The following is a 26,435-nucleotide window of genomic DNA, read 5'->3' as shown; positions in this document are numbered from 1 at the left end:
ATGTCCATTGAGTCGGTGATGCCATCCAAGCATCTCATCCTCTGTAGTCCCCTTCTCCTCCTGCCTTCAATCTTTCCCAGCATCAGGGTCTTTTCCAATGAGTCAGTTCTTCACATCAGGTGGCAAAGTATTGGAGCTTCAGCATCAGTCCTTCCAATGAATATTCAGGACTGATTTCCTTTAGGATTGACTGGTTCGATCTCCTTGCAGTCCAAGGGACTCTCAAGAGTCTTCTCTAACACCACATTTCAAAAGCATCAATTCTTTGGTGCTCACTTTCTTTATGGTCCAACTTTCACATCTGTATGTGACTACTAGAAAAACTACAGCTTTGACTAGATGGACCTTTGTCAGCAAAGTAATGTCTCTGCTTTTTAATACGCTTCCTGGTTTGTCATGGCTTTTCTTCCAAGGAGCAAGCGTCTTTGCATTTCATGGCTGCAGTCACCATCTGCAGGGATTCTGCCCTTTTAGCCCATTAAATTCTTATCTCAGTGTCACTTCCCACCTTTTCAGCAGCCTTTCAGGTCACTTTCACTAAACTAGCTCCACTTCCCATTAAATGTCAACCTAGCATTCTGGTTCCTTTTTAAAAAAATATTTATTTTATGTGGCTGTGCTGGTCTTAGCTGTGGCATGCAGGCTCTTTCAGTTGCAGCATACAGGATCTCTAGTTGCAGAATGTGGGATCTAGTTACCTGACCAGGATCAAACCTGGGCCCTCTGAAGTGGAGCAGGGAGTCTTAGCCACTGGGCCACTAGGAAGTCCCTCTGGTTTCTTTCTTAATAGCATTCATGACCTGAAATCTTCTTGCTTCTCTATTTACTTGCTCCATGAGAATAGGACCTTGTTGATCTTCATTATTGTATCCTCTAAGCTCAGAAAAACAAGAACAGTGCCTGACCCACAGTATTTAATAAGTATTAAATATTCAGTGATTCACACAATGCTGTTACATTCAAAGATCCACACCCCCCGCCCCCCTCCACCTCCAGCAAACTGACCTCAAAGGAAAAGCAAGGTACTTACCACACATACATAAACATCACAGAATCCTAGGCTTGGCTTCAGGACGCTTAGGACTAGGTTAACATAGTGCTATTCTCTGTATCAAATTTTACAGCTGATCTTGAATTTTGCACTATCGGAAGAGGAGCTCCATTTCAATCCTGCATCTACTTAAAATAACATATACTAACAATGTTATTATGTACAGATCTTTTTTCAACAAGACTTTAAGGTTCACCAATACACTAGGATCCTCTGAGAAACTGAAGCCAGTAGAACTTTTCTGGTACATGGCAGTATTTCAGTAAGGATACTCAGTAAGATTTTACATGTTCTCTCTGTACAACATTACCAAAGAAATATTCTTCTCTGGCTTCAAATAAGGTAATACTTTTGAAGTATCAAAAATAAACCAATTCTTGCAAGAAGACAAAAGAATAAATGGAAGCTTTTGTTAGTGAAACAAGTCAATTTATTGTATTTCCAACAAGGCCTTTTTTTTCTCTATAATGAAACATACTACAATATTTTACAACATAACTTAGTTTTTAATATCTCAGAAAGGAAACTTTTTTTTTTAAGGAAAGTAAATATTTTGGGAAGAATAACTACAAGAAGTTACTTTTTCAATTTTAATACAGTAACAGCTTGCTCCCCAGGTATATTAGCCAGCATTTTTTCCTTTAACAAATCCATCAAGTAAATATTAGCCAACAAAAAACCTACTTTTAGAAAATGAGGCAGAAAAGGCTTATATTTAAATAGGAAACAAGCAATCTAAAATACCAATCACATGTCACTTTAACAAGGCAATGTATTTACATAATTAGGTATAAATTATTAATTATGCTGATTAAGGTCCTAGCAAAGACTCAATTGGGCTGACTGTATCTCCAGTTCAAACAGCACTCACCTGGCTATTAAGTTAAACACCACAATGGAACTGGGTCTGTTTAACTAAGGGGGAAAAAATCTCCTCATTATTGCACATCTTCTGTCATTAGAAACAAGGATAATTAAGTTAGGGCCATCTTGGTTCTGAATCTCTCCATTTTTGTTGGAAGCAGACTTACCATCTCTTTACTAAGCTCTAGCTCAACTTCTATTTCCTGGGCAGCTTCAGGGTGCTTCTCACAGTAATCAACAATAAATTTGTAATGTTCCAATGATGTTGCCAAATTTTCTAGCTCTTTCTTGGGATCTGCAGTGATGATTTTGCCATAGAGGCGGGCAACTCGAAACTTAGCTAACATGGCAGGGCGAAGAACATCTTCCCCTATATGCTCAGGAAAGACTTTATTTGGGTCTCTCAGAGAGTCTAAGAAGAGCTGATAGTACTTCAGTGCTGACTTATTCAAATTATTGATTTTTTTCACAATGTGTGAATCAGGATCCCTCAGCTTGTCAGCTATGGCAACCTTCAGATCCATCATATCATAGTAAGCATGTGCAATTTCAAACTGAATCTGTCTGTTGACCAACAGGTAGTACTGTGGATTGAGGTCCACGATCAGGGGCTCTAGCATAGCTATTCTGCGTTTATGCATCTTGCACCGTCTCTCCATGTCAGTTTCAAAGAATGCAAGCACCTTAAACAGAGCGCTGTGGTCTTGGACAACTTCAATATGGTCAGTGACATAACCATCAATCTGAAAGAACTCTTTTGCCTCAAAGACATAGTGCTGACCCGTTAAGAAAAGCTCTCTGGCTTCTTCAAAATCTAAAGGTCTCAGATAGCTCACTTTCTCTTCCACTGCAGAGATGGCATCACACAGTTCACCGGTTCCAAACTGCACAGCTTTTTTCCTAACACTTTCTTCCTCATCTAGTTCTTTTTTCCTTAAAGCTCTAAGTTCAGATTGTTTATCAAGATCAAGCTCTCCTATGTTGTCCTGAAAGAAAAAAATAAATTATGGTTAAGGAAGACAGACACTGACTTGTCTCCTGCTGTCAGTACTAAAGTAAATTTAAGATCCCCTGGAGAAAGGAATGGCTACCCACTCCAGTATTCTTGCCTGGAGAAGTCCACGGGCAGAGAAGCCTGGCAGGCTACAGTCCATGGGGTTGCAAAGAAAACTGAGCAACTAACACACAAGAGTAAAGACAAGAAAACCCTCTTACTTCCCAATCTGGTGGAGGGAGGTATTATAATCACATCTTTTAGACACTCAGTTGTGTCCAGCTCTTTGTGACCATATGGACTGTAGCCTGCTAGGCTCCTCTGTCCATGAGATTTCCCAAGCAAGATTATTAGAGTGGGTTGCCATTCCCTTTTCCAGGAGACCTTCTCAACCCAGGGATCCAACCTAGAACTTCCACATTGCAGGCGGATTCTTTATCACCTGAGCCACCAGGGAAGCCCACATCTTTTTAAAACTCCTAGTTTTTTTTTAATATTTATCTATTTTTTTTTTAATTTGACTGATCCAGCTCTTAACTGTGGCATGTGGGATTTTTTAGTTTGTGGCAAGCAAATTCTTACTTGCAGGCATTCAGGATCTAGTTCCCTGACCCAGGGATAGAACCCAGGCCTCCTGAATTGGGAGCGTGGAGTATTAGCCACTGGACCACCAGGAAATCCTGACTTCTTTCTAGTTATAGTCCAAGTAATTAAAAATGAAAGAAACTAGGAAAAAAGTAAATAACACAACTAAACTGTTTATTACTTTCCTCTTCAGGGAACTAACTCATTTATAGTTACTCCTTCAGATAACATAAATGCATATGAACGGTAAGAGCTAAGAAATATTACATACATGTAATACATTGCTAGTATTGATATTTTAACATTAGAGTAAGGCTGAAATCTGTTTTAAAAATATTGCAAAGAAATTCCATTAACAGCATGATGTTTATGCTAAGTTATTTAATAAAATACACTACAGAGAAATGCTCTAGGTCTCTCAAAGATACTAAAATAAAGACAGTGTTAAATCTACCATCATAGTTAAAGTTATCTCCCCTACCTCCCGGGGCAAAAAAAAAAGAGGAAGGAACTAAGATGGTTGAAAAATAGACAGTTCATTCTCTTCTTCCTGGACGATAAAATTAAACATCAGATAACCAGTGGTCAGCCCCAAGGCCAGCTCTTCTCTTCATTTGAAAAGCCTTCTCTCTAGATCTGCACTGTTCAGAATAGAGTCATGTGGTGCGCACGGATGACTACTGAGCATTTGAAATGTCCACACTGAGATGTGATCAGTGTAAAATAATATACACTCAATTTCCAAGACTTAGTACAAATTATAAAACAGTGCAACAACTTTTTAGTATTAATGACAAACAGAAATGAATATTTCTTTATATATTCTAGGTGGAAGAAATACAAGTTAAAATTAATTTCACCTGCTTTTTTCTTTGTCTAATGTCACCATTTCCCAGGTGGTGCTAGTGGTAAAGAACCCACTTGCCAATGCAGGAGACATAAGAGACATGGGTTCGATCCCTGGGTCGGGAAGATGCCCTGAAGGAGGGCATGGCAACCTACTCCAGTATTCTTGCCTGGAGAATCCCAAGGACAGAGGAGTCCGGCAGGCTACAGTTCATGGGGTCACAGAGTTGGACACGACTAAAGTGACTTAGCACCAAGCACAATGTAGCCACTGGAAAACTTAAAGTGACATATGTAGCTGGTTTTCTATTTCTATTGCTCAGCACAGCTCTACACAGGTGTCTCCATCTGTGCCCATGGTTGCAACTGCCATCCACAGGAGGAGGACCCACAAATCTTCAGGTACACCAGGCTCTTATTAGGCTCCAGACCCATAACTAAAGTGCCTCACACACCTCCTGCTCCTCTCGGAGATTAGGACCCCTCATCCTCAAAATGTCCACAATGGAACTCTCCCTCTTCCGCAAACAGGTTCCTATTCTACTCTTATTTTAGGGAAGGTCACTCCCTCGATCTGGACAGCCAGCCGATGCGGGAGAATCATCCTTGATGTCTCTCTCCTCTCTTAACCCACACTTCGTGTCTATAATCAAATCCTTTCTGTCTTGCCCCCTAAATAACCTCTTGCACCCACTCTTTCCCACCATCTCTTCTGCCACCATCCTAGCCCAAGTTCCCTTCACATCTCACCCCCACTGTTCCAGTGACCTAAGTAATCTTCCTTGTCCACGCCTGCCTTCCCTCAATCCTCCATTCTGCCACCTAAGTGATCAGTCCAAACCCTCCCGCCCCCCACCAAGGCTTCCAGTTATGGAAGGCCCGGCATGTTCCAGCCCTTTTCTAACTCGGTCTTCTATCACACATGCTCTCTCTGCTCCAGCCTCACAGGCCTTGCTCCATCATTTCCACCACCATGCTCCCTACACCTCAGAACTTTTCAACATGCTGCTTCAGCTCCTTGGAATGCTGTGCTTTTTCTCCAGTCTAGAAATTCCTACGCATTCCCAGAGCTTCCTTCAGATGTTACTTCCTCCCATTGTGACTTTTTATATCTTGTGTCTCTCCTTTGTGGAACTTACTAAAGTTGAACTTCCCTGTGACGCCAATTTTTGTTCATCATAGTACAATGACTACTATAAACCTGTCAGAAATAAATACCTAAATTTGTATATGTTATTAAACTTGAATTAAAGAAGGCTTTTCAGGTAAGCAGATGATCAAAGGATGAAGCTAAGGTAACAGCCAGATTCAAGGAAATCTGAGTAATTTAGTGGTGTGGTCACTGTGTGAGTTTAAAACAAGCAGGTGGTAAATTCCAGGCCCAGTATGGAAAACACGGACTAAAGGAGCGGCAAGAGTAAGCCACAGGGCGCTCTGCTCGACGCAGTCACTTCAAATGCAGGCCCAAGCCTCTAAATCCTGGCGGTGTCTTTATTTACACACTTTCTAGACTGCTTTCTGAGCAGAAGAATACTGACAGATTTTCCAGGCTGCAATTTCTCTAGACGTAAAACTCCCTAGTTCTTCTCCCCACACCCTTCCTTTTCCAAATATGCCTCATCTTTACCCTCTACCTCCAAAGTGCTCTCACCTTTGAAACACTGCTGCTTCTGGGGTTTTGTGGTTTGTTTGCTTTTATTTTGTATAGTAGTTTCACACGGTTCTATATTTACTAGTAAAAAACGGTTATACTTGAATGCATGTAAACAGAAGAGAGGCATGACAACTCCTCCAGGAAAGTCTCCTGGAGAATATGCATCCAAATGATTTCTTTTCCTCTGTAGTGTTAGTCTCTCAGCTGTGTCTGACTCTTTGTGACCCCAGGGACTGTAGCCCCCAGGCTTCTCTGTCCATGGAATTCTCTAAACAAGAATACTGGAATGGGTTGCCATTCCCTTCTCCAGGGGAATCTTCCTGACCCGGGTATAGAATCTGGGTCTCCTGCATTGCAAGCAGATTCTTTACCATCTGAGCCACCAGAGCTCTGATTAGGAACTAGAATCCATTAAGTATGGATTAGTAATAGTGGTATCAACAATGATAGTTAACATTGATTGAGGACTTAGTTACCTCTTGAACACTTTCTGAGCCCTTTATACATATTTAACTCATAGGAACAGTATTAAGTAATATTATTATCTCCATCTTACTTGTGAGGAAACTGAGACACACAGAGAAGTTAACTGCCATGGAGACAGCCACAAACTAGCAGGGCTGTTTCCAGATACATTCATACTTATATTTTTATCAATTATATATTATTTACTGTCTAAAGTATATAAAGATTATTAAGATTTCCTGCCATCAGGTTGCTTCCAGTCTAAGAAGAGGTAAAGGAATAAGATAAGCATATGAATAAGAATAATACAAAGTCAAGTGACTTAGGGAGGGTTCTTGAGGGAGAAGAGATCTGTAGGGTTTAAGAATCGTATATACATTCAATAGTTTTTGAGCACCTGTTATGTCTAGAAGTCGGTACATAGTATGAATATGATGAAGACTCCCCTCTGGTGGGGCTTATGCTCTATCCAATGGCAAGTCTTGAAGGAAGAGGTGCTGTTTGAGACAGCCTTAATGGATGAGTAAGATTTGAACAGGCTGAGACAGGGAAAGCAAGAAATAAGCTTTCTGCATGCCACGAATACACATGCAGTGAGCCCAATAAGCATACTTCCCATTTTAAGCTTTTACTTACATCCTACTGTTTAAGACAGAAAAGATCACTTTGACTGTATTACCTGCATGGAAAGTTGGGCATTCTGCATGAGAGTCAGACAGTACTTGATCCAGCATCTTGCTATTTCCCCTTTTCTTTGGTGATAAAGCTCTGGCACATCTCCTTCGGCTTCCGTAGCTAAAAGGTACAACGTGACTTGTGTAAGCCAATGGTCACAACTGTAATTTTCATTGTGTACGCCATTCTTCTTTATATCACTCTTGATTATAAAAATAACAAGTCCTAACTGAAGCAGTGGGAAGAAACTCACCCAAAATTCCTACCACCCAGAGGTTCTTTCTAGTTTTTTTTCTTTTGTATTACCTACAGGTAGAAACTAAGGTCACCACATATATTAAATTTTGAGTAAAAGCACCTCAGATATTGCAGGATTGGTTCCAGATCACCGCAATAAAATGAGTCTCGTGAATTTTTGGTTTTCTGTGGCTTATAAAAGTTAAGGTTTGCACTATGGTGTAGTCTATTAAGTGTGCAATAGCACTGTCTTAAAAATGTACACATTCTCATTAAAAAATACTTTATTGCTAAAAAAAATGCTAAACATCATTTAAGGCTTCAGAGAGTCATAATCTTTTTTGCTGGTTAGAGGGTCTTGCCTCATTGCTGATGGCTGCTGACTGATCAGGGTGCTGGTTACTGAAGGCTGGGGTAGGGAGGCTGTGGCCCTTCCTTAAAGTAAGACAACAGAGAAGTGTGCTGCATGATGGACTCTTTCTTTCAGGAACAATGTCTTCTGTAGAATGCAATGCTGTTTGATAGCATTTTACCCACAGTAGAACTTCTCTTAAAATTAGTCAATCCTCTCAAACCCTGCCACTACTTTATCAAGTTTATGTAATATTTTAACTCCTTTGTTGTCATTTCAACAATTTTCACAGTATCTTCACCTGGAGTAGATACCATCTCAAGAAACCACTTTCTTTGCTCATCCCTAAGAATCAAGTCCTCAGCTGTCAAAATTTAGCATGAGATTGTAGCAACTCAGACAAACCTTCAGGTTTGACATTTAAGAAATATTTATTTACCTATTTATTCAGCTGCACTGGGTCTTAGTTGTGACGGATGAGAGCTCTGGTTGTGGCATGTGGAACCTAATTACCTGAAAAGGGATCAAATGTCGGTCCCCTGCTTTGAGAGCACGGAGTATTAGCCACTGGACCACCGGGGAAGTCCCCTAGGTCCAACTTTTAATTTTAGTTCTCATGCTATTTCTACTATATCTGCAGTTCCTTCCTCCACTGCAGTCTTGCAACCCTCAAAATCATCCCTGAGGGTCTGGTCAACTTCTTCCAAACTGCTGTTAATGTTGACATTTTGACCTCTTCCCATGAATTATAAATCTTCTTAATGACATCTAGAATGGTGAATCCTTTCCAGCAGATTTTCAATTTACTTTACCCAGATATATCAGAGGAGTCACATCTACGGCAGTGATAGCCTCATGATTTTTTTCTTCAAATAATAAGACTTGAAAGTCGAAATGACTCCTTGATCTATGGGTTACAGAATGAATGTTGTGTTAGCAAACAGCATTAATCGTAAGTATATCTCCATAAGAGCTCTTGGATGACCCAGGTACACTGTCAATGAGCTATAATACTTTGAAAGAAATTTTTTTTTTTGAACAGTAGGTCTCAGCGATGAGCTTAAAATTTCCAGGAAACCATGTGTTGTCATCCAGGTTTTGTTGCTCCATTTACAGAGCACAGGTAGCATGACTGGCATAAAGCATAATCAGCATAATTTTTAAGGACCCTAGGATTTTCAGAATGGTAAAATCACCAGCTGCACTAGCCCCTAACAAGAGTCAGCAGCTTGTCCTTTGAAGCAGGCACTGACTTCTGTCCAGCTATGAAAAGCCCTAGATGGCCCCTTCCTCCAGCAGAAGGCTGCTGCAGCCACACTGAAAGTCTGTGTAGTGTAGCCACCTTCATTAATGATCTTAGCTGGATCTTCTGGAAAACTCGCTACTTTACCTTGCCTTTTTATGTTATGAAGACAGCTTCCTTCTTTAAATCTCAACTTCAAACTTTTCTTCTGCAGCTTCCTCACCTCTCTCAGCCTCCACAGAATTGAAGAAAATTAGGGCCTTGCTCTGGATTAGCCTTTGGCTTAAAGGAATGTTGTGGCTGGTTTGATCTTCTATCCAGACCACTAAAACTTTCTCCATTATCAGCAGTAAGGCTGTTTTGCTTTCTTATCATTTGTGTGTTCACTGGAGTAGCACTTCTAACGTCCTTCAGCAACTTTTTCTTTGCATTCATAACTTGGCTAACTTGCACAAGAGGGAGTATCTTCTGCCCCATATTTACATGTGTTCCTCACTAAGTTTAATCACTTCTAGCTTTTAGCTTAAAGTGTGAGATGTGCAACTCTTCCTTTCACTTCAAGGTCACTGTAGGGTTATTAGCTGATCTAATTTTAATAACGCTGTGTCTTCAGGAAATAGAGGCCCAAGGAGAGGGAGGGAGACACAAGGCAACAGCCAGCCAGTGGAGCAGTCAGAACACGTTTACCAACTACCATTACCATCTTCTATGGACACCGTTAGTGGCACCCAAAACAACTTCAACAGTGAAAGATCACTGATCACAGACCATCGTAACAAATAATGATGAAAAAGTGTGAAATATAGGAATTACAAAAGTGTGACAGAGACATGAATTGAAAAAATGCTCTTAGAAAAACAGTATTGATCAATTGCTCCAGAGTTGCCACAAAACATTTTTTTTTTTTAAATTCAGTGAAATGTAATAAAATGAGGGCTTCCCTGATGGCTCAGATGGTAAAGAATCTGCTCCCAATGCGGTAGACCCAGGTTCGATCCCTGGATCAGGAAGATACCCTGGAGCAGGGAATGGCAACCCAAACCAGGAATCTTGCCTGGAGAATTCCATGGACAGAAGAGCCTGGTGGGTTACAGTCTATGGGGTCACAAAGAGCCGGACATGACTGAGTGACTAACATACTTATCACTATCAACTCTTTAACGTCGTTTTTAAGTCTAGCTTCATGGACAATGTATAGAAATATATTTCTATACTTCAGTCATTCTTCTAATACTGCCCATTGTTTCCAATTCCTCTTTACAAACAACTCTGAACAGGAAGATCTCTGTGCATAGATTTGTCTGGATTTTCAATTATTTCCTTAAGATAGATTCCTAGATGTGAAATTTACTGGGTCAGAGTTTACACCATTTAAAATGTTCCTGATACACACTGCCAAATTATTTTCAACAAATACTCTAACAACATATAAGGCTGCTCAATAAAGTCATTTTAAAAACACTGAACATAGCCAATGTTTTCGCTTTCTACTTTGAAGAGTAAAGACAAAACATCTCACTGGAGGTTTAGTTCTCATTAACTATTTCTTTTTGTGGACAAATACCTTTTAGACTTCAATCTATGATTAATTGAATGTTATAAGAGAAAAAAAATTAATTTTATAATGTGCATTCCTCTAACTCAGCCTCTGTATTCTTCTGATCCTTAATGATACAGTTACTTTATTATAAAACTTGTTAGGTGACCAACACAGTTTTTAAACTGAGATAACTGACATATTAGTTCCAGGTGTACAACATAATGACTTGATATTTTTAAATACTGTAAAATGATCACAACAGTAAGTCTAGCTAGAATCTGTCACTATACATAGTTAACTGTTTTTTCCTGGGATGAGACCTTTTAAGATCTACTCTGTTAGCAAATTTCAAATATGCAATCAATACATTATAACACACACTATGCTGTACCTTACATCCCCATGACTTATAAATTTTATGACGCCCTTCACGTATTTACCCACACCCACCTCTGGCAACCACCAATGTGTTCTCTGTACCTAGGAGTTGTGTTTTGGGTTTTGTTTTCTTGGGTTCCACATATAAGTGAAATCATACAGTGTGTGCCACTTTCTGATTTCACTTAGTATGATGCCCTAAGGTCCACTCATGTCAAAAATGGCAAGATTTGTTTTCTTCTTTTTCTCTATTTTTCCACATACCATTGTAATAGCTAAGATTTACTTTTCACTTTCCAAAAAACCATTTTCATCCCTAGTAAGAACACACACTTTAGGTATTTTAAGTATCTTGTTAGAAACCAACACCCATTATCATGATGTTCAGCCTGTTGTACAGAATAAGTTTGGGAAAACTTTTTCCTAAACACTGTAGGTTTGATTTTTATCTGTCTTGAGCCTTCACAAGGTTGCAGAGCCCCCCAACCAATTTCAGAGAGCAGAGATCAGGACAGCGGCTCTACCTGGGGAGAAGCAAGTTGCTCATCTCCTTCATATGAATGTTTGGTTCTGTAGAAAAGGTGATTTTTAATCCCAACAGTAAAACTTTTCTACCTGGATTCTAAGGAAACAATATACAGCTGATTCTCATCATTCATGGTAGTTATGGTCTATAAAGTCACTGTGAATAATAAATTAGGTAATGCTAAAATATCACACCTAGGGGAAACATAGAGTTAGGTTCTAATGAGCTTCTGGACACAATAGTTTCATCAATTGATCAATATATAACACTTTACATGCATTTCTGTTTAAAGACACCTTGTTTCATGTCTAACTACTGACTCATTAACAATGAACTCGTGGCCAACAGCACTGTCGCCTGTGCCTGAATGAAGCTTGTCTAACACTGTATTTTCTCCAGAAGGTGCTTCACAGCCTTCACGTGCTTACGAACACTAGATACCACTTCAGCACTACAGCTGGGGGCCATTTTAAACAACAAAATGCAGAACAATCTGAAAAATGTGGAACTAAATAGACCACAAAAAGTATACTTGCTTATAGTATGAGGGCCTGAAATGAGAAGGCAGAGCGTTACCTTGCTCAACCTCAGCTGGTAATGTGCACCTCAGGTGTCTCAAACCCTCTGGCTCTCTGCAAATGACCACAGAAGTGCCTCGAGTAATAATCTTGGGGTTATAAGTAGATTGTAGCAAGTAGGCAAATTCAAAGATATGAAGCCCTTGATCTTTCCTTTTTAGACACAGTTTATGGATTATAGCTTATGGATATGAGTAAGTGACCTCCTTAAGGTCTGGAACCAAAAGTTACTGGACTGATACCTTACTAAAATGTGCTCAGAGGTCCTATGTGGGCATATTACTGCTTTTTTTTTTTTTAATATTAATTATGGAGAAGGCAATAGCACCCCACTCCACTACTCTTGCCTGTAAAATCCCATGGGTGGAGGAGCCTAGTAGGCTGCAGTCCACGGGGTCGCGAAGAGTCGGACATGACTGAGCGACTTCACTTTCACTTTTCACTTGCATGCACTGAAGAGGGCAATGACAACCCACTCCAGTGTTCTTGCTGGAGAATCCCAGGGACGGGGGAGCCTGGTGGGCTGTTGCCTATGGGGTCACACAGAGTCGGACACCACTGAAGTGCCTTAGCAGCAGCAGTAGCAGCAGCATAATTAACAATGTTGTGTTAGTGTACAGCAGAGTAATTCAGTTATACATATACACGAATCATTTTTCAAATTCTTTTTCCATTTAGGTTATTACAGCATATTGAGCAGAGTTCCCTATGCTATACAGCAGGTCCCTTCAGGTAACCTATTTTAAATACAGCAGTGTGTACATGTCAATCCCAAATTCCCAATCTAACCCTTCTCCCAATTTTCCTGCCTGGTAACCATAAATTTATTCTCCAAATTGGGGCGTTTCTCATTTGTAAAGAAGTTCATTTGTATCATCTTTTTTAGATTCCACTTATAAGTGATATCATATGATATTTGTTTTTTTCTGTCTTACTTCACTTAGTATGATAATCTCCAGGTCCATCCATGTTGCTACAAACAGCATTATTTCATTCTATTTAATGGCTAACATTCCATTGAAAAGACAACCCAAAGAATGGGAGAAAATATTGTAAATGACGTGATGGACAACGGATTAATCTCCAAAATTTTAAAATAGCTCACATGGTTCAACAGCAAAACAATCAAGAATGGGCAGAAGACCTGAACAGACATTTCTCCAAAGACATTTAGAGAGCCAAGAGGCACATGAAAAAATGCTCAACATTGCTACTTATTAGAGAAATGAGGTATCACCCCACACCAGTCAGAACGGCCATCATCAAAAAGTCTACTAATAATAAATGCTGGAGAGGGTGTTGAGAAAAGGGAACCCTCCCACATTGTTGGCAGGAATATAATTTGGTGCAGCCACTACGGAGAGCAGTATGGAAGGTCCTTAAGAAACTAAAAACAGAACTACCATACGATCTAGCAATCCCACTCCTGGGCGTGTATCTGGAGAAAATCACGGTTCAGGAGGATACACGCACCTCAGTGTTCACTGCAGCACTGCTGACAGCAGCCAAGCCACAGAAACAACCTAAATGTCCACTGACAGACAAACTAAAGAAGGTGTGACACACATATACACAGTGGAATATTACTTGGCCAGTAAAAAGACACTGCTATATTTAAAATAGGTTACCTACAAGGCCCTACTGTAGAGCACAGGGAACTTTGATTTTTTCCTGAAACATAACACTGTTAATTAACTATACTCCAATATAAAATAAAATTTTTAAATAATTCTAGGAAGTTCCAAAAGCAAAACTTGAGTTTGCCACATGTTGTCCATTACTTATATAGCATTTACACTGTATTTAGTATTGTAAATACTCTAGAGATGATTTAATATATACAAGAGAGGATGTGTGTTGGTTATATGCATTATGACTGGAGCATCCATAGGTGTTTGCTATGGGGGGGGGGGGGGGGGGGTCCTGGAACCAATCTCCTGTGGACACCAAGGGGCAACTGCACCCAAGAATTGCTGGATCATATATAGCTCTATTTTTAATTTCTTGCAGAGCTTCCATACATTTTTTTCATAGTGGTTACACCAATTTACAATACCACCATAGTGCACATGGGTCCCCTTTTCTACACCTTCACCAACACTTGTTATTTCTTGTCTTCTTGATAATGGCCAATTAATACATGTGAAGCGATAGCTTGTTTTGGTTCTGACTGGCTCAAATACACATGCTGACTGTGCTGTGATTTATAAAACTAAGTGAAACACTATAATTAAAACTAGATATTTGGACACATCACATATATAGTATTCCAACCAAAAACGTAAATCTGAATCTTAGTGTAAGGAAACAAACACCAAATGGTAGAAAATCTATAAAATAAGAGGTCTATATTTTTTCAAAAATGCCTGATGAAAGAAAAGCTGAGGAACTGGTCCAGATTAAAGACAACTCAAGAGATGTGACAACTATTATGGGAAACAGTATGCAGGTTCCCTAAAAAACTGAAAATAGACCTACCCTATGATCCTGCAATCCCACTCCTGGACATATATCCAAAGAGAACCATAATTCAAAATGATATTCACACCCCAATATTCACTGCAGCACTATTTACAATACCCAGGAAATGGAAGCAAGAATGGATAAACAGAAGAATGGATAAAGATCAGGTACATATATACAATGGATTATTGCTCAGACATAAAAAAAATGAAATAATGTCATTTGCAGCAACATGGATGGACTTAGAGATATGAGTGAAGTCAGAGAAAAACAAGTATCATATGATATCACTTATATATGAAATCTTAAAAAATGGTACAAATGAACCTATTTATAAAATAGAAATAATAGGGAGGAAAGCAGGGCAGGGAGGGATAAACTGGGAGATTGGGACTGACATATACACGTTACTATATATAAAACAGATAACTAATAAGGACCTACTGTATACCACAGGGAACTCTTCTCAATATTCTGTAATGACCTATATGGGAAAAGAATCTTTACCATCTGAGCCACCAGGGTAGCCCCTGGGAAAAGAATCTAAAGACTGGATATATATATATGCAAAGCTGATTCACTTTGATGTACAGCAGAAACTAACAACACTATAAATCAACTATACGTCAATAAAATTTTTTTTAAGTACTAGAGAAACTAGTTGAAACTCCAGTACTTTGGCCACCTCATTGGAAAAGACTCTGATGCTGGGAGGGATTGGGGGCAAGAGGAGAAGGGGACGACAGAGGATGAGATAGCTGGATGGCATCACCGACTCGATGGACATGAGTTTGGGTGAACTCCGGGAGTTGGTGATGGACAGGGAAGCCTGGCGTGCTGCGATTCATAGGGTCGCAAAGAGTCAGAAAAAACTGAGCGACTGAACTGAGAGAAACTAGTACTACAGAGAAACTGCTACAAAGGACGTTATGGAGACAGCTGCTAAATATGAATTATAGATAAAAGAACTGTATCTATGTTACATTTCCTGTTCTATGATTATGTAAGAAAATATTTTTCGGAAAAACTCACTGAAGTATTAGGGGGTGATGGAGCCTAAACATATCTGCAAACGAGGCAAATATAAAAACTTGGTGAGTTCAGATGGGCCTATGGTAATTCTTTGTTCTGTTCTTGAATTTTCTAAATTAACAGGATTTCAAAATAAGATTTTTTAAAAAGTTATATAATGAAACATATACACATAAACTTACTGTCTTCTGTGGTTCGGATCTTTCCAATTTGACCAAAAATGACATTAGCAGCTGATAAACAGTGTCTGGCCTCCATAAAGCATTGCTGTTGCAGAAATAAGAATAAATTCAATTATCACAAAACCTTATTTGCAATAGATACTTGCATAGTCTCTTAATATGGGAAAAGCTCTAAATTCAGGTAAAAAACACTACTAAGGATACCCTGTATGTTAACTAAACAAGAAAGTATATAAGACATGTCTGAATATTATTTGGTTAAAAAACTTCTTAAAGATTAAAATAACAATACCCTCAAACTCTTAATCCAAACTGTCTGGAGAAATGCTTGCTGATTGGAAACTAGCCCCTCCAGGAATCAGTCAGCAGAAAAGAACGGCTGTCATCCTAGAGTCCACCACGCATCCACGTCCTCTAAACTTCAGTCTGAACAGCCGAGTTACATTCTGTCAATAGACTGGAAGATTTCATCTTTCTCAGGTTTAGAGATCCCCTTTAAATCCAATCATTCAAAGGCAAGCAGGATAAATACTGATAAGAGATTCCTGTCTTCTGAAATCTTTCCAATTGTACATATAATGAGGCTTCCCAAGTTTTGAAGTCAACAGACTTCCACAGACAAACTCTATGGAACTGCTTTACCAACACAGTTGAAGACTTCACAGTTCAAAGCTGGGCATGGTAAGCTTCTCAAACCCTTGGAGAAGATCTCCTTGTTACTTACTTTACATGTGTCATGTAAGTCACAGGAATACTCAGCAGAAGTACCAAGTTAAAAGTCAAATTTTAGTTGGAAGCCACCCTTGTTAAATGTCTATTTCATATTAGTAACACTGATTTTGCTAAGGTGGTTTTTAACAGTTGACTATGACTTTAAAATCTCAGCACTCAATGTATCTCCCCATTATGGTAATTCAGAAGCCATCTTGAGCACAGCTGGGTACCATGTGTAGTACTAGCCCAGCAGTATCTACAGATCAAAATATTGGTGTTAAACCTCAAAATCCAAAAGAAAGTTAGTTTACATAAAGAAGTTTTAATTGTTGCTCTATAACTTCTTATTCATTATCACTGCAGCACTGTCCAGACTGGTTATCTGAAAGTAACCACTGTTAGAACTAACAGTGAGTGTGCATGGTGTCCCCTACGTGGCTGGTAAATGTGGGACTTTAGCACCTGCAAGGCAGGGACTCACTACGTAGCAAAACCTCATGGAACCAGATGAAATGACAGTGACATAAATGACAATTGTATTAAAAAAAAAAAAGGCTCAAATCTCTCTTCACATTATAACTTAGTTAGTTGGAACAAAACTTACAAAACACTTTGGTGAAAAAAGAAAAGCACATGGTGGGGGAACGTCCTCATGAAATTTACTACATGCTCTACATAAGCAATGCTTAACAACTTTAAACTTGTAATTACACTTTAACATCTGGATATCTTAGTACAATTACAGTGAATAATTTTAAAGTTGCTAAACAAAATAAGGTGCTTCTGGGAACTATTTAAAAAAGGTGCCACAAGCAGAAGCACCAGGTAAGTTTTGATGATCACGATGAAATGAATTAATGAGATTTAGATTTAACTGAATGCTCTGATATATGCAGTAGCGTTACTTACACGCTTGATCTTAGACCAAAGTCCTAGAAGCGATGCTGTAGTCACCACAGCCCTTTCTCTCCTGCTAATAGCTTTTCTGAATGAAATTCTGTGGGACAATACTTTAAACACAGGGCGCGTTTATAGAACCAGCACTAACAAGACACTTAGAAAGGATATAGGCCCAGTAAGGATACAGCAGCAGATAAAGAGAGATCTAAGAAGGAACTCTGATAAGCAAAGAATTACCAAAGTTTCAGAGGCATGTGAATTCAAAATACAAAGAAAAGTTATTTCTATTACTGAGATATTGAGAATTAATATAAAATCTGGCTGGAAAAGGAGGCTTTAAAGTGTTTTAGCATTAAAAATACTTTTAAGGGCTAAAAAACTTAAAAGGTCAATTAAGAATATATCTACATAAAAAAATAAAAAGATATCTACATAATTCAGGATAATTCTGAAAGCAATGAAGAAGCTCAAATTTGTCCTTGTGTAATACTCTAGGTAAAAATATAACCACCCAGAACTCTGGAACTGAGCAGGACATTCCCAACACAGAGTAAGTTTCACAAAGGAGTTAATTCTAAAGAATAACTGATACATGCTTCTATCAAAGCCCACATTTAACAGTCAACTTCCTCAGACAAATTCTCACACTTGCCAGATTACCAATGCATAAAGATAAAGTTAAATCTACAAGATAAAATCTGCAATTTAAGGTAACATTTCACTAAAACAGAGATAGCCTGCCTGTATCAAAAAAGAATTGGTCGTAAGCAACATGTAGGACATAGTAAAATTATTTTAAGATTCAAAAGGATTATTGCAAGAAAAGCTACAAACTTTAGTACACTGGCAAACTGGACTGCATTTTTCTATTTAGTTTACATCATAAACTACAAGCTATCTGTTTTTAAAAGATGACATTTTCAACATTCTTTCGGTTCTACTTTTATACACACTATTGGTAACTCTGGTAGGTAACTACTCTGAGTAGCTTACCTTATTGATGTAAAATTGTGACAAGGTAGCAGCATTAATAGCCCACTCCATGGGATGGTAGGCGTTGTGCTCAAGCTGGCGTTTGAGGGTACTGTGGCAATAATGGGCAGCCTTCTCAAACATTTCCATATGCTGGTAGACTTGAGCCAGGTAATACAGATTATGAGTGTAAACCTTCTCAAATCTATAAAGGAAAAAATATCTCTGTAACAGTGTATAATTTATAAGGAACTTTCAAATCTATCAAATTTATAAGGAACTTGTTATCTTGACCCTCCAGTTCATATGACTACTGTATCTGACAGATAAGGAAACTGAGCCCCAGATATAAACTGGGTAACGCATCTAGGAAGTGGCAAATGACGGTTTTAATCTGTAACCTTTGCCTTGAAAGAGAAAATATTGAGCAATCATCTCAAATACACTATGTGGAAATACCTGTGAGGGCTGATTTCTAGACCTGCTCACCTTTTTGATCTCTCCTGTTCAGGAAGTTTCTCTTCTTCAGGAAGAAAATGCTCAGTAGGGTCAAGAGGAGGACTCCCAATCTGCAATCAAAGAAAAAGAAACTAAATTTTTACTGTAAACACCAAGCACCTTCCTCTGGAGGAACTTGAGAAATCAAATTTGATTTTTTTTTTTTTACTTCATTTTTAACTAGTTCATTTTCACATACTATCTAAGAAGTAACTTCCTAACAATAATCTTAGAGTCAAATAAATAAAAAGAGAATACATACAAGCTCACACTTAACAATACTTTAATTACTGCTCAGGAGAACTTCAAATACACTTAAAAATCTTTCATTTTTAGAGATGTATAATTCTATAGGTATCTTAAGTCTTAATCTTCTCACAAACAAAAGCTCTTCTGAAAACTTACATAAGCATGATGTGTAACAAAATGTATATACGTCCTCAGAGCAATATTGTTCTAAGCTAACCACCAGTAAAAATCAAAGTTTCCAGTATTTATTCTAATATTGTCAGGGAAACAAGGAGAGCATACACAGATTACCCCCCTTTCAACACAGGGAAATTAAAGTCAGTTATTCCATCATTTATTACCTTGGGCAAGTTACCCCATCTCTTGTTATGTTTCCTCATCTATAAAGTAAGGATAATAACATCTACCTCAACAAGTAGTTATGAGGATTCACTGAATTAATACGTATAAAAAACCATATAATCTCATCTGAGGTCTTCCAAAAAAAGCTGCTGCTGCTAAGTCGCTTCAGTCGTGTCCAACTCCGTGAGACCCCATAGACTGCAGCCCACCAGGCTCCCCCATCCCTGGGATTCTCCAGGCAAGAACACTGGAGTGGGTTGCCATTTCCTTCTCCAATGTGTGAAAGTGAAGTCGCTCAGTGTGTCCGACTCTTAGCGACCCCATGGACTGCAGCCCACCAGGCTCCTCCGTCCATGGGATTTTCCAGGCAAGAGTACTGGAGTGGGGTGCCATTGCCTTCTCCGTCCAAAAAAAGCAGAACTACTTAACCACTGCCTCATTCTACTTCCGGGAGGACAGGCTGATCTGCCTTAAACTGAATTCACTAAACTGCAAATAGCAACCATGGTTTTCGTTAAAAAAAAAAAAAAAAAAAAAATTGTGATCTTACATTCTGGAGGCAAACATTAAAAGGATCACTTCTGTTCCTAGAATTCACAAAAAGTAAGAATGGCTAAGACAGGAAGCAAGGCCTAACGCAAACAAATTATTCTTCAGAAACCTCCTTAACAACTTTGAGGGCTGTTTTGAATGCTTAGCCCTGTCCTGACGAGAGGAATTAATGTATTTTTTATGTACATACTATATCACACATCATACTGTAACACAGTCAAACCAGTCTCTTAAATAAAAAAGAGGTACAATTAAGAACAAAGAATTTTGCTATGTGTTTTATGTTTTTATATTAATACTAGTATTTAATGAAATATAGGTAATAATAGTATTAAATGAAATAATGACATTAAACGCTAATTAATACTAGTATTTAATGAAATACAATCTTCACATTTTAAACTAACAATGTCATGTGTAAGACTATGATCCTAAACTCATAAAGGCAACAAACACATCAATCTGGCTTTGTGAGGCTCTGCCCTTAGCACTTTATGAGGAAATTTTTAAAACTAAGGTAGAATATCCACAGCTTTTAAAATTCAATTTGCTGATATATTCCTCAGAAAAAGTGTTAATGGCCTAAAAATGCACATTCAAAATGTACGTTAAACGAATCAAAAATGGTCAGACAACCTAAAAAAAACATTTTCTGAAAAGAAAAACACACAACTAAGAGGCACATGAAAACATGCTCAAAACTGTTTTCTAGTGATAATTGGAAAAATTCAACTCAGAATTAAAAATGAGACATCTCAAACCACTCAGAAAACCCATCATCAAAATTTCTACAATGAAAGCTAAAGAGGGTGTACAGAAAAAGGAACACTTCCACATGCTAGCAGCAAAGTAAACTGGTACACCCACTATGAAAAGGAGCACAAAAGTGCCTTTAAAACGTTTAGAAAAACACACCTACTATATGACCCAGCAGTCCCACTCTTAAAGAGTACACGGGAGAGAAGCAGACTTTGAAAAGACACAGGCACGCAACGTGCACTGCAGCGCCTATTACAACAGCGAAGACGCGGAAGCAACAAATGTTCATGGACTGACGAGCAGGTGAGGAGGTGCAACATGTGGGCAATGCAACTTGACTCAGGCATGAAAGAATGTAACCATGCCAACTGCCAGAACCTATGTGAAGTAGAGAGAATCCTACTAAATGAAGTCAGAAAGGCAAAAGTTTTATATTACTTGCAGGTGTAATGTGCACACCCCATGAACTAATTGGGAAAACAGATGCAGACACTTCAGAACCAAATTTATGGTAACAATAGGAAGCGGGGAAGGGATAAATTAGGAAATTAGGATGAACAAATACAATTATTACTCATAAAACATAATTAACAACAAGTGATATTCTACAAAGGAAGACCTAATTAACACTCTAGTAACTGAAATGGGAAAAGAATCTGAACATACAAAGATGTATGTATATGTAAAAGAGGAAGATTCTGTACACCTACATCACCCACAACATGTACTTAAATGTTACTCCAATAAAAAATTTAAAAGTTAATACAAAAGAGAGCTACCCAAAGGCAAGTTTTGGGGCGCTTCTTCTGGAGCATTCCACTCTACAACCCAAAAGCAGGACTTGCTCTAAGGTTCAATGTCTGCTTGCCAGGGAAAACAGGGCTGAGGATGAAGAAATGCTGCCCACATGTGGCCACTTCAGGCAACAACTTGAAAACTACTGCCTCAGTTCAGTTCACTTCAGTCGTGTTCGACTCTTGCGACCCCATGGACTGCAGCACACCAGGCTTCCCTTTCCATCACCAACTCCTGGAGCTTGCTCAAAGTCATGTCCATTGAGTCAGTGATGCCATTAGTCATCTCATCCTGTCTTCCCCTTCCTCTCCTACCTTCAATCTTTCTCAGCATTAGGGTCTTTTCAATGAGTCAGTTTTTCGCATCAGGTGGCCAAAGTATTGGAGTTTCAGCTTCAGCATCAGTCCTTCCAATGGATGTTCAAGACTGATTTCCTTTAGGATGGACTGGTTGGATCTTGCAGTCCAAGGGACTCTCAAGAGTCTTCTCCAAAACCACAGTTCAAAAGCATCAATTCTTCGGCGCTCAGCTTTCTTTATAGTCCAACTCTCACATCCATACACGACTACTGGAAAAACCATAACCTTGACTAGACAGACTTTTGTTGGCAAAATAAGGTGTCTGCTTTTTTATATGCTGTTTAGGTTGGTCACAGCTTTTCTTCCAAGGAGTTAGCTTCTTTTAATTTCATGGCTGCAGTTACCATCTGCAGTGATTTTGGAGCCCAAAAAAATAAAGTCTGTCAGTGTTTCCACTGTTTCCCCATCTATTTGCCATGAAGTTATGGGACTGGATGCCACGATCTTAGTTTTCTGAATGTTGAGTTTTAAGGCAACTTTTTCACTCTCCTCTTTCACTTTCTTCAAGAAGCTCTTTAGTTCTTCGCTTTCTGCCATAAGGGTGGTGTCATCTGCATATCTGAGGTTATTGATATTTGTCCCAGCAATCTTGATTCCAGCTTGTGCTTCATACAGCCCAGCATTTCACATGATGTACTCTGCATGTAAGTTAAATAAGCAGGGTGACAATATACAGCCTTGACGTTCTCCTTTTCATATTTGGAACCAGTCTGTTGTTCCATGTCCAGTTCTAACTGTTGCTTCCTGACCTGCATACAGATTTCTTAGAAGGCAGGTCAGGTGATCTGGTGGTCCCATTTCTTTAAGAATTTTCCAGAGTTTGTTGTGATCATCACAGTCAAAGGCTTTGGCATAATCAATAGAGCAGAAGTAGATGATTTTCTGGAACTCTCTTGCTTTTTCCATGATCCAGCGGATGTTGGCAATTTGATCTCTGGTTCCTCTGCCTTTTCTAAAACCAGCTTGAACATCTGGGAAGTTCACGATTCACGTATTGCTGAAGCCTGGCTTGGAGAATTTTGAGCATTACTTTACTAGAGTGTGAGATGAGTGTAACTGTGCAGTAGTTTGAGCATTCTTTGGTATTGCCTTTCTTCGGGATTGGAATGAAAACTGACCTTTTTCAGTTCTTTGGTCACTGCTGAGTTTTCCAAATTTGCTGGGATATTGACTGCAGCACTTTCACAGCATCATCTTTCAGGATTTGAAATAGCTCAACTGTTGAAATAGGGACTCCACCACCTTCACTAGCTTTATTCATAGTGATGCTTCCTAAGGACCACTTGATTTCTCATTCCAGGATGTCTGGCTCTAGGTTGATGATCACACCATTGTGATTATCTGGGTTGTGAAGATCTTTTTTGTACAGTTCTTCTGTGTATTCTTGCCACCTCTTCTTAATATCTTCTGCTTCTGTTAGGTCCATACCCTTTCTGTCATTTATTGAGCCCATCTTTGCATGAAATGTTCCCTTGGTATCTCTAATTTTCTTGAAGAGATCTCTCGACTTTCCCATTCTACTATTTTCCTCTATTTCTTTGCACTGATCACTGAGGAAGGCTTTCTTATCTCTCCTTGCTATTCTTTGGAACTCTGCATTTGAATGGGTATATCTTTCCTTTTCTCCTTTGCCTTTTGCTTCTCTTCTATTCACAGCTATTTGTAAGGCCTTCTCAGAAAACCATTTTGCCTTTTTGCATATCTTTTCCTTGGGGATGGTCTTGATCCCTGCCTCCTGTTCAATGTCACAAACCTCCATCCATAGTTCTTCAGGCACTCTGTCAGATCTAATCCCTTGAATCTATTTGTCCCAGGGGAACTGAATATTCACAAGCACCCGTGGGCTGTGTATGGTACCTGTTCTCCAATATTTCCAAGAGTAAGCAAGCAAAAAGAAAGAAACATGGGGCACACTTTCAGGAAGACAATTTCAACAGGTAAGTGCAACTTACAGTGTTAAAAAATAAAGCACTCGCAAGCATACAAGACATGGTGAATTATTAGAGACATGCAAATCACAATCAAGAAAGGTATCCCCTTCTTAGTGGGCTAACTAGCCATAATCAAGACATCTCCAGACAATAAAAGCTACAAATGGGACTAAGATAAGGGGACCCTCCTATGCGCTGCTGAAATGTCAATGGTGACAGCCACCAGAGAGAACAGTGAAAAGTACCTTTAGCAACAGTAAGAGTACAGCTGTCAAATATTTGGTCCTACTCTTCAGAGTATGTGAACCACAAACCAGACCTCGAAAAGACAGGGGCCCAAACATGCACTACAGCACCACTTACAATAGTCAAGACATGGAAGCACCAAAATATACATGACCAGAAGAGTCGATAAGGAAGAGGAACATACAATGCAATCTGAATAAGGCATAAAAAACTGTACACACCAACTGCTAAAACATAGCTGAACCTAGAGATAATCCTACAAGATGAAGTAAGTCAGAATTAGAAAGGCAAAAATCATATGCTACCACTTATCAGCGCAATTTAAACAAGCATACCCATGAACTAACTTGAAAGCATGAAAAGACTGGAGAGACTTGAAAACTACATTTATGGTAACCACAGGGGAAAAAAGTGGGGAAGGGATAAATTAGGAGGGTGGGATGAACAAATACAAATCATTGCCTACAAAGCACATGATTAAAAAAAGAATATCAACCAAGGGAGGTCTACTCAACACTCTGTATTAACCTGTATCGTAAAGAATCCAAACATACGTAGATAAATGTGCATGTGTAATAGGAAATGATTCTATACGCTACGACACACACAACATGTATGTCCAAGTTACACCAAAAAAAATAAAAGACGTAATGAGAAATAAATTTGGGGTGCTTCTTCTGACACACTGCACTCTAACTTACAACCCCAAAGCTGGACTTGCGTGAAAAAATGCTGCCTCCTTGTGAACACTTCCCGCAACAGCAACCTGAAATCTACTGCCTACGAGAACTGTCAGTTCAGTCGCTCAGTTGTGTCCGACTCTTTGTGACCCCATGGACTGCAGCACGCCAGGATTCCCTGTCCATCACCAACTCCCAGAGCTTGCTCAAACTCATGTCCATCGAGTCGGTGATGCCATCCAACCATTTCATCCTCTGTCGTCCCCTTCTCCTCCTGCCCTCAATCTTCGCATCAGGTGGCCAACATATTGGCGTTTCAGCTTCAGCTTCAGTCCTTCCAATGAATATTCAGGACTGATTTCCTTTAGGATGGACTGGTTTGATCTCCTTGCAGTCCAAGGGACTCTTAAGAGTCTTCTCCAACACCAAAGCCTCAATTCTTCGGCACTATGCTTTCTTTATAGTCCAACTCTCGTACCTGCCCTCCAAAATTTCCAGGAGTAAGCAAGCAAAATGGAGAAGGAAATGGAAACCCACTCCAGTACTTTTGCCTGGAAAATTCTATGGATGGAGGAGCCTGGTAGGCTACAGTCCATGGGGTGGCAATGAGTCAGATACAACTAAGCGACTTCACTTTCTTTCTTTCTATAGTTCCTTTTGGAGAAGGAAATGGCAATCCATTTCCTTTCTTCAGGCAAGGAGTGTTCTTGCCTGAAGAATGCCATGGACGGAAGGGCCTGGTGGGCTACAGACTATGCGGTTGCAAAGAGTTGGACACGATTAACCAACTAACACACACACACACACACACACACACACACACACAAGCAAGCGAAAAGAATTAAACACAGGGCACACTTTCAAGAAGACAACTTTAACAGAGAAGTCCAACTCAGTGTTTTTTTAAAAAAAGCACCCAGAAACAGGCGCAATATGATGAATTATTAGAGACGTGCAAATCAGAAGGTATCCCCTCACATCAATCAAAATGGTCATAATCAAGAAGTCTACAGACAATAACGTCTACAACAGAGTTAAGAAAAGGGGACCCTCTGATGCTAACAGCCACTAGAGAGTACACTATAATAGTGCCTTTCAAAGGTAAAAACACAGCCACCCTATGATCTGGCGATCACACTCTTACGAGTATGTGTGCAGCAAACCAGACTCTGAAGAGACTCATGCAAACGTATACTACAGTACTATTTACAACAGCCAAGTCATGGAAACCACCGAAATGCCCACAGACAGATGAATGGATAAAGAACTGACGCGTGCACAGGATCAAACATAACTCAGCCATGAAAAAACATACGAAATGATGCTATTTGCAGTAACCTACAGTCCAAGGGGTCGCAAAGAGTCGGACACAACTGGGTGATTTCACTTCATGGACTTGTACATAATTTTAGTAAGTGAAGTAATTCAGAGAAAGACAGATATGATATTACTTGTAGATGGAATAGGTTAAAAAAAAAAAATTGACACCAATTCACTAATTCGCAAAAGTGAAACAGACATTCAAACTTCAGAAACAAACTTAACAGTCACCAAGGAGAAAGGTGGTGGGCAAGATATGTTACGAGGTTTGGATCAACCTATACACACTAATCTGTATGAAACAGATAGTCAACAGAGGCTTACTGTATCGCAAGAGGGGTGTACTAAGCAGTCTTTAATCATCTGTATGTGAAACGAACTGAAGATGAATACGTAAGTGTGTATTTACCTGAAGAAGACTCTATAAACCTAGAACAAATACCACGCTGTAAA

The 26,435-nt window shown here is 39.2% G+C and overlaps 1 protein-coding gene across 1 annotated transcript in view; it reads right to left on the bottom strand.

Annotated features, from left to right (window-relative positions):
• Positions 1 to 1,458: 1,458 nt before the first annotated feature.
• Positions 1,459 to 26,435, bottom strand: part of KIFBP (kinesin family binding protein) — a 37,700-nt gene continuing 12,723 nt past the window's right edge. The window contains exons 3-7 of the mRNA XM_055591474.1: positions 18,741 to 18,820; positions 18,273 to 18,456; positions 15,666 to 15,750; positions 7,139 to 7,254; positions 1,459 to 2,901 (exon numbers count right to left, since the gene is read on the bottom strand). Of these exons, the coding sequence (XP_055447449.1) occupies positions 2,026 to 2,901; positions 7,139 to 7,254; positions 15,666 to 15,750; positions 18,273 to 18,456; positions 18,741 to 18,820 (1,341 nt within the window). The 3' untranslated portion in view covers positions 1,459 to 2,025. The remainder of the gene's footprint in view (positions 2,902 to 7,138; positions 7,255 to 15,665; positions 15,751 to 18,272; positions 18,457 to 18,740; positions 18,821 to 26,435) is intronic.

The sequence above is a fragment of the Bubalus kerabau genome, chromosome 1, assembly GCF_029407905.1.
Source record: "Bubalus kerabau isolate K-KA32 ecotype Philippines breed swamp buffalo chromosome 1, PCC_UOA_SB_1v2, whole genome shotgun sequence".
NCBI lineage: Eukaryota > Metazoa > Chordata > Mammalia > Artiodactyla > Bovidae > Bubalus > Bubalus kerabau.
The sequence above is the reverse complement of the archived record's forward strand: the minus strand, read 5'-3'. Positions and strand labels throughout refer to the sequence as shown.